Genomic DNA, 13675 nt, shown 5'->3' with positions numbered 1-13675 from the left:
CACTCCACCCACTGCCTGCCTGGGCATCACAGGCCCTTTCCTCTTAGCTCTAATGCGCTCAGGTATGTCCAGGCAAGCTCTGTCTTGCTCTGAAAGGGGTGAAGTTCTTTCCTCTGCTCATTTTACCACACCAGCAAGCCCTCATTTGGGCTGTCTTCATTTCTCTCTTTATCTCAGACCCCTCCCACCTCCGGTCACTTTGAGAAGAAATCGGAAAGGTATTTTCTGACCCCCTCTAACTGCCTGTTTTTTTTTTCTCAAGTAGAGCAGAGAGGCTAAGGGGTGGGGGAGACATTAATCTTTTGATCATGACTGTGAAGTTGGATGCTTGATCCGCCTCTTCCTCTGTGCATTTGCAGAGAAATGCACCAGCCATTCTGCAGGCTGTAATTAAGCCACATCATCACTAATGACATGCTCCCTATCTCCTAGCATCCCAGTCCAAACAGGAAGGAGAAGCCCAGCCCCAGCCCATCCCTAGGGAGATGCCAGAGCAGTAGGCCAGACCTCGGTGGCACCTGCCTCGCATATGGTGGGAACCGGCCAGCGCCCCCCCCCCCCGCCTTCTTCCAGTACCCAGGTCATAAATTGAGCCCTCTGGGCCCTGGGGATGGAGGGGGCAGGAAGCAGAACATAGGCTCCAAGACAAGGGAGAAATTGGAGGGTAATCATAAAAACCGGAGCCAAGAATGGTAGAGTGGGGGACAAATGGTAGAAGGGGTGACATTGATCAAGATGCTTCCTACTCATAAAATGCTATGTTGAATTGAAACCCCTGTGTACAACTACTTCAAGATAATATAAAAATAAAAAGTCATCTAGCAGTTTTTTTTTTACTAAGTAGTTGTACAAAGAGTTAAAGTTCCATAAATCAGATTGTGAATATGATGTTTTTTAGTCAGTGTCCTCTTCCTTCTTTTCTTTTCCCCCATTTTCCTTCTCCTGTATCTTCTCTCAAGTGACATGGTTCATTTTTATGTCATGTACATTGATTATAATGACTACCTTCTAGTAATGATATTTTTTTGTCAGTTGTGGGGCCTGGGCACTGTCCCTGAGCTCTTCAGCTCAAGGCCAGAACTCTACCACTTGAGCTACAGCTCCACTTTTTGTTTTCTGGTGGTTTATTGGAGATAAGAATCTCGTGGACTTTCTTACCTGGGCTGGCTTTGAACTGTGATCCTCAGATATCAGCCTCCAGAGTATCTAAGATTACAGGCGTGAGCCACCAGCACACGGCTGCAATCATTTTTTTTAAGAACTAAGAATTCTATATTGAGGGAAAAGAAGCCTGAAACAATGGAGATCCATGTGGAGAATAGGCTGGGACTGAGGCTATGAACATGGAGACACTAGTCTGCACCATAAAGTCTGAGGCAGTGGGTGATCTGAGCCCTGGGATTCATGGATGACGACATCTCCATGCAGTCCATCCTGGGATATTTCAGACTGCTCACCTGCTGGCTGCCGAGAACCACCAAGAGCTAAGGAGCAGAGCCCTAAGCTCCACCTTCATAAACAAAGCTGGGCCAGATAATGCTTAAGGGGTACAGCTCAGGACCAGAGTGTGAGCCCCTCCCACTAAAGCCTTCAGGAAGTTCTCTCCACCTTCCCTATAAAGAAGGAGGCAGGGGACCCTGCTGCCAGGGCTCCAAGTCCTCATCTCCCTAGAAGCCCCCCAAGGAAGCAAGTGAGAACTCAGGGCTGGTGTGACACCAGCTATGGAGTCAGAGAGAGGACTAGAAACTGGGCCAGGAGCTCCCTGAATGTTAGAAGATCTGGCTTTCCCAGCTAAAAGAAAAGGAACAGAAGGGTAGGGTAGAGCAAGGGTGTCCTAACAAGGATCCAACGACAGGCTCAGAAGAACCCAAAGGGGTGTCAGGAGAACACAGTGCGTGTGAAACAGAGCAGGAAGCTGGCCGGAAGGTGTGCTCCAGATACATCGTAGTCATCCTTTTTCCAGGGCTCGCTATGCTCTCTCTCCACATGCACACCAACACTTCCATGTTTCTCACTTTACAAATGAACAAATAATCAGGGACACCAAGTGGCCTATGTCAAGGATTCAGATCTCTTCCAGTCCTGCATCCACCACGCTACTGTTCAGGCCTTGAGCTGTGAGCAGTCTTAATCTAGAACTGAATGCTTCATCTGGAGCTCCAGCAAGAAGGAGTCTGGAGTCCCCAAGAGCTAAAGGCCTATCTCAGGCCTCTGGGGATGGGTGAGCAGGAAGCAAGAAGGAGGATTTGAGCCATAGCCTCCTAAGGAGAACTGCTTCCAATGGTGTAGGTGCTTTGCAGAGGGCAGGGGGGGACCCTGAGTCCTCTGGAAATACTTGTCTGAATGTGTACAATAAATACTAATGATGTACAATAAGCCTCCTTCACACCCTTGTCACCCTGCAGACGGCAGGAGTGCTGGAGCCCTGGAAGGGAAATGGGAGGCAGCTGGCAAAGAACATCTCAAACCCTAGATCAGCCTCCCTGTGTGTGGAGAGCTACAAAGTCTTTAAGAAGTTCCATATCACCAACAATTCATGTCCTGCTACCTCCTGCTCCAGGAAACCTTTTTTTTTTTTCAGATTGCCTGTGTTCAGCTCTGATACCTCCCTTCTTCCGTAGCTGTACTTTGTCAGTGCTTCTCGGCAGGACTCTTGTGCTGCAGGAGGCAGAGCCATTCTCCTTGCAGCTTTGCAAATCCTGGTGGGGCTTGGGAGGAGGGCATCGACTAGTGACATCTGGAACAATATTGGGATTCTGGGGTACTTTGAAGAAGAGCTTTGTGAAGGCCCTGAGCTCTCTCACTAGAGGTGAGGAGGTTCTGATGGCAGCAACTACACTCCCAGCCTCCTCCTGCCTCTCATGAGAGAGAGTGAAGAGAAAGGGCCCAGGCAGCAAGGAGGCCAGGGCCAGCCTGGGCACGCCAGGGAGTGATACAGCAGCTCCTCTAGCTGACCCCTCCACCCTAGCAGGTAGCTTGTCCAGGATCAGCCCCCAAACACCAGACCTCAGAGGAAGTCTTTTTCCCCAGGGCTCCAGGGAGAGGTGGAGGAGGAGAGGTGCAGTACCCAGAGCTGCTGGCAGAGGGCAGTGCATACACAAAATACAGGCAGAAGGACTTAGGGATGGAAGCAGCAAGTAGCTGAACCGACAGGCTGTGATGAACACATCCAGCAGCCCTGGCCCCCCTAACGGGCTCTGCCAGGCCTCTGGGCAAATCTTGTTGCTGCCATATTCAACAGCCTAAACCAGCATACAGCCTCCAAAATACACAAGGCCCTATAAACACAAGTCAACCATACAGTCTGCACTGCAGGACAATATTTTGGCCAACAGTGGGCAGTATATACCATAATGGTTCCATATAATGGGGCTGGGAATGTCCTGTCGCCTTGTGATGGACTCACCACATGAAGACACACAACATACAGTTGTATACTACAGAATCTCATGATGATGATGATGACTATAATAAGAACCACGACTGGGCACTGTCCCTGAGCTTTTGTACTCAAGGCTAACACCCTACCACTTGAACCACAGCTCCACTTCCAGGTCTTGGGTGGTTAATTGGAAATAAGAGTCTCATGGACTTTCTTGCTCAGGCTGGCTTTGAACCATGATGTTTAGATCCCACCCTCCTGAGTAGCTAGGATTACAAGATTACACTAATGCCTGGCTTGTGCTCTCTTTTTTGTTAGCCTCAGACCCTCACACTTGCTAAGCAGGTACTCTACCGCCTGAACCATTCTTCCAGCACCTTTTTATGTTGGTTAATTTTAAGATAGGGTCTCCCTTTATACTTAGGCCAGGTTGGACTGTGATCCTCCTATTTGTGCTTCCCACCATAGCTAGAATATCAGGTGCGCACCACTGTACCCAGTCATTGGTTGAGATGGAATCTCCAAAACCTTTATGCACAGCCTGGTTTAGAACCAACAGCAAAGATCCAGGTGAGGTCACAGACCAGGTAGGATCCAGATCAAGAAAAGTTACAGCAATGCACAGATTCCACACTGAGAACAAAAATGCTGCTGGCATGTAGAAATGTGTCCTTGCCCAGACTAGTATTGAAATCTGATTCTCCGTGGGGTGGTGTTGGGAGGCCTTTGGGAGGTAAATAGGTTTGGGGGAGTAGATTAATGTCTTTCTAAAGAGATGAGACTTGTTCTGAGAGTGGGTTGTTATAAAGTGAGTCTGGCCTCCCTCACACATGTATTTGTTCCCATACATGTTCACACATCCTATATGACAAAGCACAGGCCCTTACCAGACACCAAACAGATTCTGGCACTATGTTCTCATGTCTCCGGAACTGTGAGTCAAAATACACTCTCATGTTTTATAAATTCCCCAGCCTCAAGTATTCTGTTATTATACACACACACACACACACACACACACACACACACGCACACACACACACACAAACACAGAAACTAAAACAAATGAAGCCAACCATTTATTGCAAGAAAAGCAGAAAAATAGACACAATCCCATTAAAGAACCACCCCCCCCCCTTAACAGTAAGAGCCCGAGAAAGAACCAGGGCAGAGGAAAACATCTGGGCATGTGCTCTATCTCTAAGTTTGGGCCAATTACCCCATGAAAAGCAGCCAGGAGGAAGATCACTAAGAAAGCCCATGACATGCATCAGAGCATCACCCCACTGAGGACAACATGGAAGGGAGGTAAGATTGGGATTGTGGTGATGAAGAAACCACTTTCCATCTTGGAAAGAGGTGCCAGGGAGGAGAGCAGAGAGGTGGTTGGATCCTCAGCCTCCCACTCGCAGAGCCACGGCTGCCCTGTCATCTGGAGGCCTTTTTGGTTGTACAGCTGCTGCCCGAGGTTTTAGTAACCGAATCCTTGAGCTCGCTGCCACAGCTGCCTTTGGTCTTGACCTCCAGCCCCATAGGTCTGTAGCTGTAACTGTTAGAGGCACCAAATCCCACGCTGAAGCCAGCCCCTGCTGGCCCGGCATTGGTGCTGCTGATGACAGCTGGGAGGGAGGGGGGACAAAAGTATACATGTGGCTTCAGATGTAATTCTGATAAGTCTTCATATAAGTCTGATGATATCAGTATGGCTTCATGTTTCATGTTCTTGGCCCTGTATTTCTACCTTTCCCTAGTAGTGTATGTCCAATCTGACAATATCAGACTTTAGGCTCATAGCAGACAGGAACTCTTTTAGAGTTCCCCCTTGGTTCAGGACAAATGAAAATAGGCACTTCATAAAGGAAGCATCTATGTTGCTGATGCAATAGAGGCTGATGGGAATATCCCTGCTTTTCATTACACAGCTCCTCCCCAGTGCTCTCTCCAAGGTATAAGCCCAGAGATGGTTGTTACAGCTACTTCTTTTTCATCAGTGGTCTTTCAGTCTCCCCTAAAATCCCCCCTCCTGCAAGCTAAGCCTGTCATCTTGTTCTGGCTTCATTCTTATAACAGATCATTGGGTTATACATCATTAAGTCCTTCTGTACTTTATATTGTTGTATTTTCATTCAATGCTCCATGACAATTACTAAAGCTAGATCCCTCTTTCTGGCTTTAAGTTTTTCCCAAACCCTTCAACTAGAGTGACTTCCACTAAGGAGACTGAGGTGAGGACTAAGATATCCAAGTACTCACAGATGCTCACAGAATTCGGGTACTCGCCAGACATCCTGCAGATGGGGAAGAAAACAGGCATTACCTTCACAAACAAGCACCGTCTATCCAGGCTGAATCCAGGACTAAGTCTTTCCTCTTAGAATGTGTCCCCAGCCCCATCCAGACTCCTTCCTTTCCAGATTCCAGCAGAACCTCTCAAGAAATGGAGAACAGAGGTGAAAACTTGGGCTGCTATAAAGACTCATTCTCCATCAGATGCTTTGGATTATTTATTTGTTGTGTGGAATGGTTAATAGCTCAATCCCATGCTAAATATTCCAATAGTCTTCTTGTGTGTGTGTGTGTGTGTGTGTGTGTGTGTGTGTGTGGTGTGTGTGCACGCGCACGCTCGCCAGTACTGAGGCTTGAACTCAGGGCCAATGTGCTCTCCCTTAGCTCTTTCATTCAAAGTTAGTGCTCTACCACTTGAGTCAAACCTATTGGCTTTTTGCTGGTTAGTTGGAGGTAAGAGTCTCATGGACTTTTCTGCCTGGGCTGTCTTTGAACCACAATCCTCAGATCTCAGCCTCCTGGGTAGTTAGTATTACAGGTGTGATCTACCAGCACCCAGCACTAATGGCCTTAGACAAATAAGAAGAATGAGCCTACATCCCTTACCAAGCCTTACGCTTTCCCAGAGTGAATTTGAACTTGGAGTGATTCTTGGTGGTCTTCTTGCCTCTCCTCCACCCATGTAAAGTCTGGGAATGTTTGTGTTCTTAAACCCTGACAATGCTAATAATCCTTCTCCCGCAGCCTCTTAGTGATTGTTACAATTTGGTCCTTCTTGTCTATGACTTTATTAGAGCTTCTATTTAAAGCAGAAAACAAAACTAAACTGCCCCTCACCTGCTCTCTTCACCCTCCAGCAGCTTCCTGTAGGTGGCAATCTCCATGTCCAGCGCCAGCTTGACGTTCAAGAGCTCCTGGTGCTCACACAGCATCCGGGCCAGATCCTCCTTGCTCTGCTGCAGTCCGCCCTCCAGCTCGTCCAGCTTGGCCCGGGCATCTTTGAGTGCACAGTCACCCCGCTGCTCTGCGTCAGCGATGGCTGTTTCCAAGTTGGAGCACTGAGGGATAAAGAGATTCAGCACTTTGGGTCTGGGATCCCTCTCTGACAAGTTTCCTGACTGTGTGATCCTGATGGACAGAAAGTACTCAGAGGCTTGCTGACTTCCAAACTACACGTGCTCCAGAAAGAGGATCTGCATACCATGGGCAAGGCCACACACCAAAGCAGGGCCCTGAGCCATCTAAGATAGGAGGTCTCCCCTGTTCTCTTCTAAAATCAACAAGAAACGATCATGTGAAATCTGTGGCTCCTTTACCTCCCGCATGGGGGTCTAAACCAATCACACTGTCTGGCAAAGAAGGCATCCATAAGCTACCTAATCCTGCCCGATGGTGTTCTCTGCTTCAGGTCACAATGGTTGCATTGCAGATCTTCTACAGATAGACAACTGTCCTCCCTGAATGCATAACACACACACACACACACACACACACACACACACACACTTCCATCCACTGCCTCTGCCAGCTCCTTCACCTGGACACCTTCTCCCCGGTGTAATCCCACCTCATACACAGAAGCTTCTCCCAGGTCCTCACTCGCCTCCAGCCCCCCTGGCCTCCAACAGCATGCGCTGTGCTATATGGAATGCTCTACCCTCATCCCAATGCTTTCTGATCTTCTCCACCAGATGAGTTACTGGCATTTGCCTGAGGATAGGATTGCTCTACACTTCTGCATATTCTGTCTTGTCCCACTCGGCGCTCAATCAATGCCATACAGGATTCACTGCAGGAAACCCACCTGCTTCTTCACGTTGCCTATCTCCAAGTGGATCCTCTGGATCAGCCGGTTAAGCTCTGAGATCTCAGCGTTGGTGAGTTTGAGGTCATCCCCATGCTGGCCTGCTGTAAGCTGCAGCTCCTGGATCTGAGGTTGGATAACGAAAGAGAAGCACAGTGAAGAATTTACCCAGTTGCTTGGCATCAGTGGCTCAAGCCTATAACCCTAGCTACTAAGGAGATTGAGATATGAGGATCAAGATTTGAAGCCAGCCTAGCAAGAAAGTCAGTGAGGCTGGTAGTGGACCTGTGGTTCATGTAGTACGGTGCCAGCCTTGAGCAAAAAAGCTAATGGGTAGGGTCCAGACCCTGGTTGCACGCGCGTGCGCACACACACACACACACACACACACACACTTCACCTGTTTTGAGAGTGGTTATTATGGGGTGGGTGACCACATGTGTTTAAATTATTGAAGCAATATACATACCAGCAAAGGAGGGAGGTAGAGGGAAAGGGGGGAGGAGAAGACTGTTCTAGTTCAGTAGGATCCTTTGATCCTTTGCTTTTCCAGTGTGAGAACTCTGTTGCAACTGGAACTGTCTATCCAACTTTTGTCAAAGTTGGAAACAAGAAAGAAAGCAGACCTATTTGGATTCCCCATGACTGTGTCAGAGCTTTATCAAGGTTAAGGCTGACAGAGACTCAGCTGCCAGCAAAGACCATTTTAGGTAAGAGTTAAATGTCATTTATATTCCTAAAAAGTCCAAACCTGCCACGATCTCCCTGGATCACAGGATTACATTTTATGGTGCCCGACTCCAAAACACAGGAGATCTCCCACTGAGCTCAAATTCACATGCATACACACATGAGCGCACGGGCGTGCACACACACACACACACACACACACACACACACACACACACACGGCACACACATGCATGCATGAAGAGAGTGTCCCAGCAGTGGTGATTGGGCTTAGGCTCACCTTGTCATGGTACAGGTTCTCTGTCTCAGCCTTGCTCTTCACAGCCATGTCCTCGTACTGGGCTCGAACATCATTAATAATGCTGTCCAGATCCAGCTGTCGGTTATTGTCCATTGACAGAATGACAGAGGTGTCACTGATGTGGGACTGCATCTGAGCAATCTCCTGCAGAAGAGTTGGAGGAAGAGAGCCAGTTAGGAAATTCCCATGACAGGACCACTTCTCCTGATCCTCTCTGGACACAATCCTCACTGCTCCTGTCTGCCTTTCCTCAATGTTCCAACTGCCTCAGCACCAGAGGCTGCCAGGTGTAAGAATGACTACCTTGAGTTTCATCCCCAAGCAGTGGATTCCTCTTTTATTTTGCACTCAGGACCCTTCTACTCATCTTCATGTTTTTTTCTCAAAAACAGAAATACCACCTTCATCTACAGCATCACATCTTAACTCTTCTTGTGGCACTTAGAGGTCTCAAAGAAGTCATCTACCACCATTTTGATGTGTTTGCCAGCTCTGAGGCTTGAATTCAGGACCTGGGCCCTGTCTCTGAGCTTTTGTGCTCAAGGCTAGTGCTGTACTACTTGAGCCACAGCGTCATTTCTGGCTTTTTTTAAATAGTTAATTAGAGATGAGAGTCTCATGGACTTCCTGGGCCGGATTTGAACTGTTCCCAGATCTCAGCCTCCTGAGTAGCTAGGATGACAGGCATGAGCCACTGGTCCCAGGTACCCACCACTTTTTCTTTCCCTGTGCTCTTCTTCCTTCCATAGCCTTCAAGCTTTCACACATTACAGCCTTCTAAATGCTCACTTGTTTTTTCCTTCTCCATCAGGCTGGAATACTATGCCTTTCCTAGCACCAGCTGAAATCTTTCTCCTTTCTCCAGGGGCCTTCCCCAATGACCCAGACTGGGCTTGCTATGTTTCCCTCTGCATACCGAATCTCCTGCCAGACCATGAATTCCTGGAGGTCAGGAATCATTCCCCTCCATTGATGATCTCCTCAAAGCCTAACTCACAGGCCCTCAGTAGAGCTTCAGTGAATAACAGCTATACCCATAGAAAGGCTTTTTTACCCTCAACCCTTGATCCACACAACCATCCAGGCCTCAGGCCAGAAGCCACCTGCAAGAGGAACAGCCACACAAGAGAGGCTGGAGTGGTCCTTACCCCTTCATAGAGACACTTGAAGAATTTGATATCATCTGTCAGAGATTCTACTTTGGCCTGAAGCTCAACCTTGTTCATGTAGGCAGCATCTACATCCTGGAACACACAGGTGATAGTCAGGGTGCTGTCTGCCCTGCCCTACCCTCCCTGCCACAGGGAGCCAAGGATTTCTAGCTCTCTCTAACCCCTCACCCCTGGATGTTGGTCCGACTCAAGAGGAAACCAACTCATGGGGGTGCAAAGGCCATGTTGGAAGTGCAGTCCAATGGCTAGGTGCTAGACTGGCAGATTTGGGGAAGCAGTGTGCATCCCAGTGAAGGGAGGGAGGACCCAGTAAGTGACCAAGAGGCTGCCTTTCCTCATCCTACAAAGTCATTGTGGCTGGTGGTCAGGATCCATGGGTTTCTCCCAGCCCTGCCTGCATTCTTCGTACCTTCTTCAGCACCACGAACTCATTCTCAGCAGCAGTGCGTCGGTTAATCTCCACCTCGTACCTGTGGATAGGGAGAAGAACAGCAGTGGCATTGGGACCATTCAGTCCCACAGATACTCACTGAGCAGTGTCGGCCTCCACACCAGCAGCTGCCAGGGGAAGGTCACCACCATCTGCGGTCAGGGTGCAGCCTTCCTCTAGGGGATGTGGGAAAGGGCGGCTTCAAAGGAGTCCATTCTGGGGCTCTCTGCACATTCACCCACTGACAGACCCTCACAGACTCATTTTCTCTCCAAACCCTCTTGGATCTCCACTTAGGCTCTGATTTCCATCTTGATTCCACTTGCACTAGTCACACTGTACTCATTTCCACTCTGAGATTATTCTTTAAAACTGTGCCCATAATCTGTGTTCCCTCTGAGATCAAGGACCTTCACCCTTTCCCATGAGGTTTCCCTGCAGGGCTCAGAAGAGAATAGGTTGCATGTGGATCAAGACAAAGAACTCAGCACTAGCTCTTGCTCCTGCAACTGTAGAAGTCGCCTATACCTAAGACAAGTTTCAAAACATCAAGGTCACAGAATCTGTATTTATTATCATCTCACCTATATCTATCACTCTCACATCTATATTTATTATTCTCTCAGTGACTCAACTCACAGGGATATCTGATCTGTTCTTTCAGATACACTCCTAATGTGTGTGTGTGTGTGTGTGTGTGTGTGTGTGTGTGTGTACGCACGTGCATGCGCGCACATGTGCTGCAGCTTGGATTCAAAGCCTGAGAGCTATCCCTTAGCTATTTTGCTCAAGGCTGGCACTCTATCACTTGAGCCACAGCTCCATTTCTGACTTTTTAATGGTTAATTGGAAATAGAGGTGTCAAGGACTTTCCTGCCTGGGTTGACTTCGAAATGTGATCCTCAAATCTCAGCCTTCTAAGTAGTAGGATTATGTAAGTAAGCCACTTACATAAGTAAGTAAGGCTGGTTTCATTATCCTTTTGAAAGATGGAGTTTGTAGGCACAGACTCACTTTGACACAAAGTAAGTTTCTAAAATTCATTTTTTGTTACTTTTCACATTTGTTCTAAAATTAGTGAGTGTTTCACAGACTGGGGCTTCCACAGAAAGCTCCTCTTAAAAGGAACTCCAAAACCTTTGGGTTGTCCATCTGGTTTTAAGCTCATTATTTGCCCTCATTCTTTATTTCCAATGCTAGAACTTGGACCCACATCCTTACGCAGTTCAGAGCACCATTCTGGGTAAAATGATGTGGGTTTGTGGTTCTAAGCCTCATTCTACCTACATGTCTCTCCCTCGCCTGTGGCACAGGAAATAGCAATCAGTCATCTCAGCAGAGGGCACAGGCAACAATGCTGGCTCCAAGGTAAACCACATCTCCAGCAGCTTTCTCTGCCTCCCACTCACCTCTTCTTGTAGTCTTCCACCACGTCCCTCATGCTCCTCAGCTCCGAGTCCAGCCTCACCCGGTCCCCGGACAGCACTTCCAGCTGCTTCCGCAGGCTGCTGATGTAGCCCTCATGAATGGATTCCAGATTCTTCCTGCAGTTGTTCAGGTCCAGCTGCTGCAGCAGCTCCCACTTGGTCTCCAGCACCTGGTTCTGCTGCTCCAGGAAGCGTACCTGACACCCAAAGCCCAGCTACTGTTGAGTCTCCATGGAAATTGTCACTCAAGAGTGAGACAGAGCTACGCACAGGTGACTTACATGTGAAATCTTATTTGGGAGGCTGAGATCTAAGTGTCACCGTGTAAAGCAAAACAGACAAATTCAAGAGACTCATCTCTAATTAATCAGCAAAAAGCCAGAAGGTGGAGGTATGACTCCAATGGTAGAGTGTCAGTCATCAATACAAAAGCCAAATGAGAGAGCATGAAGACCTGAGTTCATGCCCAAGTATGCAATGGAGCAAGCCACACACATATTTATGTTTACTACAGCACTACTGACAAGAGCCACATTACAGAATCATCCAATAACTGATGGTAAGGATAAGTGTGATATACATACACTATGGAATTTTATTCAGCCATAAGGAAGAATGAAACAATATCATTGGAAGGAAAATGGATGGAGATAATTATGTTAAAGTAAATTAAGCCATTCACTTTCATATGCACAATCTGGAAATTTTTTTAAGTAGAAGGGAAGGACTCACAGTAGGAGGTCCCTGTCCTCCAGAATAGTGGCTGTGTCTCCCACTCAGCCTCTCCTACCAAGCCTCCTCCTTCACCCTCAGCACACACACACACAACCCACATTGACTGTTGTCAACTTGGGCTCATTTCTTAGCCTTCCATGGCCTTAGCTGCCTCATCTGCAAGGCAGAGTAAGGCGAGAATTGGAGGTTGTGCCTTGAGAAGTTCATCACTGGGACCAGATAACTGAGCAGCATCTCCAACAGTATCAGCTACTGTACTTATTATGTGTCCTTCTCACCTGCCATAGTGGAGACAAAGAAGCCCATTCTTTGTTTCTTCCCACTCACCTGAGCCAGAGATACCTTCCTCATTACCCTCATTTCTGAGTATACTCTCCCCAACATACATTCGCCTTGACATGTCTTTCCTCTGAATGACCCCTCCAAGAGAACCATGGAAGGGGTGATGTTGATCTAGATGCCTTGAATTGAAAAATAAACAGCCCTTTAACCCTGACCCTTCAATGTTCTGGTTTTGTTCTCCCACTTCCTGTGGAAAGTTGTCTGTCTTACATACCCTTCCTCTTCCTACCTTTCAGTCGCTTCAACATTTGCAAAGTCCTGGAATATTCCATGGTTTATGTCTTCCAGTGACCCTATCCTAAAGGTGTGTCTCCATCGACTTATGTGATAGCCAGAGCCCTCGAAGGACCAGTTCCACAGGTCTTCTACCTCTGGTTTACCAGCTCCCCTTCCAAGGTCTTCTCCCCACAAGGAATAGAGAGGCTCCCCTTCCTTGGGAATGTGTGCACTAGTCTAAGCATGAATCCGTTGGTCCTGATTACTGCGCATTAGGCCAAGATTCATTACTGTGCCCGTTTTGCAGATGAGTAAGGAAAGGCTCAGAAAAGTATTCACTCGCACCTATTCCCACTCGCCCATCAGTGGCAGAGTGGGCACAATGGGCACTGGGAGCAGGGGCAGAGGCAGGGATAGGAAGTTGCGCCAGGACCCACCTTGTCAATGAATGAAGCAAACTTGTTGTTCAACGCCTTGATCTGCTCGCGCTCCTGAGTGCGCACCTTCTGGATCTCGGGGTCCAGCTCCACATTAAGGGGAGCCAGGAGGCTCTTGTTGACAAAGACCTGAGGGATGCCCCCCGGGGGACACACAGACGGACATGTCGGCCCCAATCCAGCGCTGCCAAAGACGGTGCCCACGAAGCCCCCGGGACGGCCACCACTCGTGCCCCCCTGGCCTGGCGCAAAGCCACCCGCCCGAGCAGCGCTGAGTGCCAGGCGCCGGCCGCCCCCCATGTTGAAGAGGCTCCGGCTGCCAAATGTGGCTGCGCCCTTGACCCCGGCCCTGAAGGAGGAGCGACTGCTGCTGAACCGGCCCGAGATGACTGCCGAGCAGCCACTGAAGCCCAGGCGCTCCCCGCTGGAGTAGACGGACAGCTGGCGACTCAT

At 48.6% G+C, this 13675-nt stretch overlaps 1 protein-coding gene across 2 annotated transcripts; it reads right to left on the bottom strand.

Annotated features, from left to right (window-relative positions):
- Positions 1 to 4810: 4810 nt before the first annotated feature.
- On the bottom strand, positions 4811 to 13675 carry LOC122098374 (keratin, type II cytoskeletal 72). Of its 2 annotated transcripts, XM_042668768.1 has the most exons (9): positions 13223 to 13675; positions 11475 to 11689; positions 10045 to 10105; positions 9612 to 9707; positions 8443 to 8607; positions 7473 to 7598; positions 6506 to 6726; positions 5636 to 5670; positions 4811 to 5001 (listed from the first exon to the last, which is right to left on the bottom strand). In XM_042668768.1, the coding sequence occupies exons 1-9, from the start codon at positions 13673 to 13675 to the stop codon at positions 4811 to 4813; spliced, it is 1563 nt and encodes a 520-aa protein (XP_042524702.1). The 2 variants fall into 2 exon arrangements, with proteins under 2 accessions (XP_042524702.1, XP_042524703.1); XM_042668769.1 differs by lacking the exon at positions 7473 to 7598.

The sequence above is a fragment of the Dipodomys spectabilis genome, unplaced genomic scaffold (genome assembly GCF_019054845.1).
Source record: "Dipodomys spectabilis isolate Male_0828 unplaced genomic scaffold, ASM1905484v1 ptg000477l, whole genome shotgun sequence".
In the NCBI taxonomy this organism is placed as follows: Eukaryota; Metazoa; Chordata; class Mammalia; order Rodentia; family Heteromyidae; genus Dipodomys; species Dipodomys spectabilis.
Note: the sequence above shows the minus strand (reverse complement) of the source record. Positions and strands in the feature narration are given on the sequence as shown.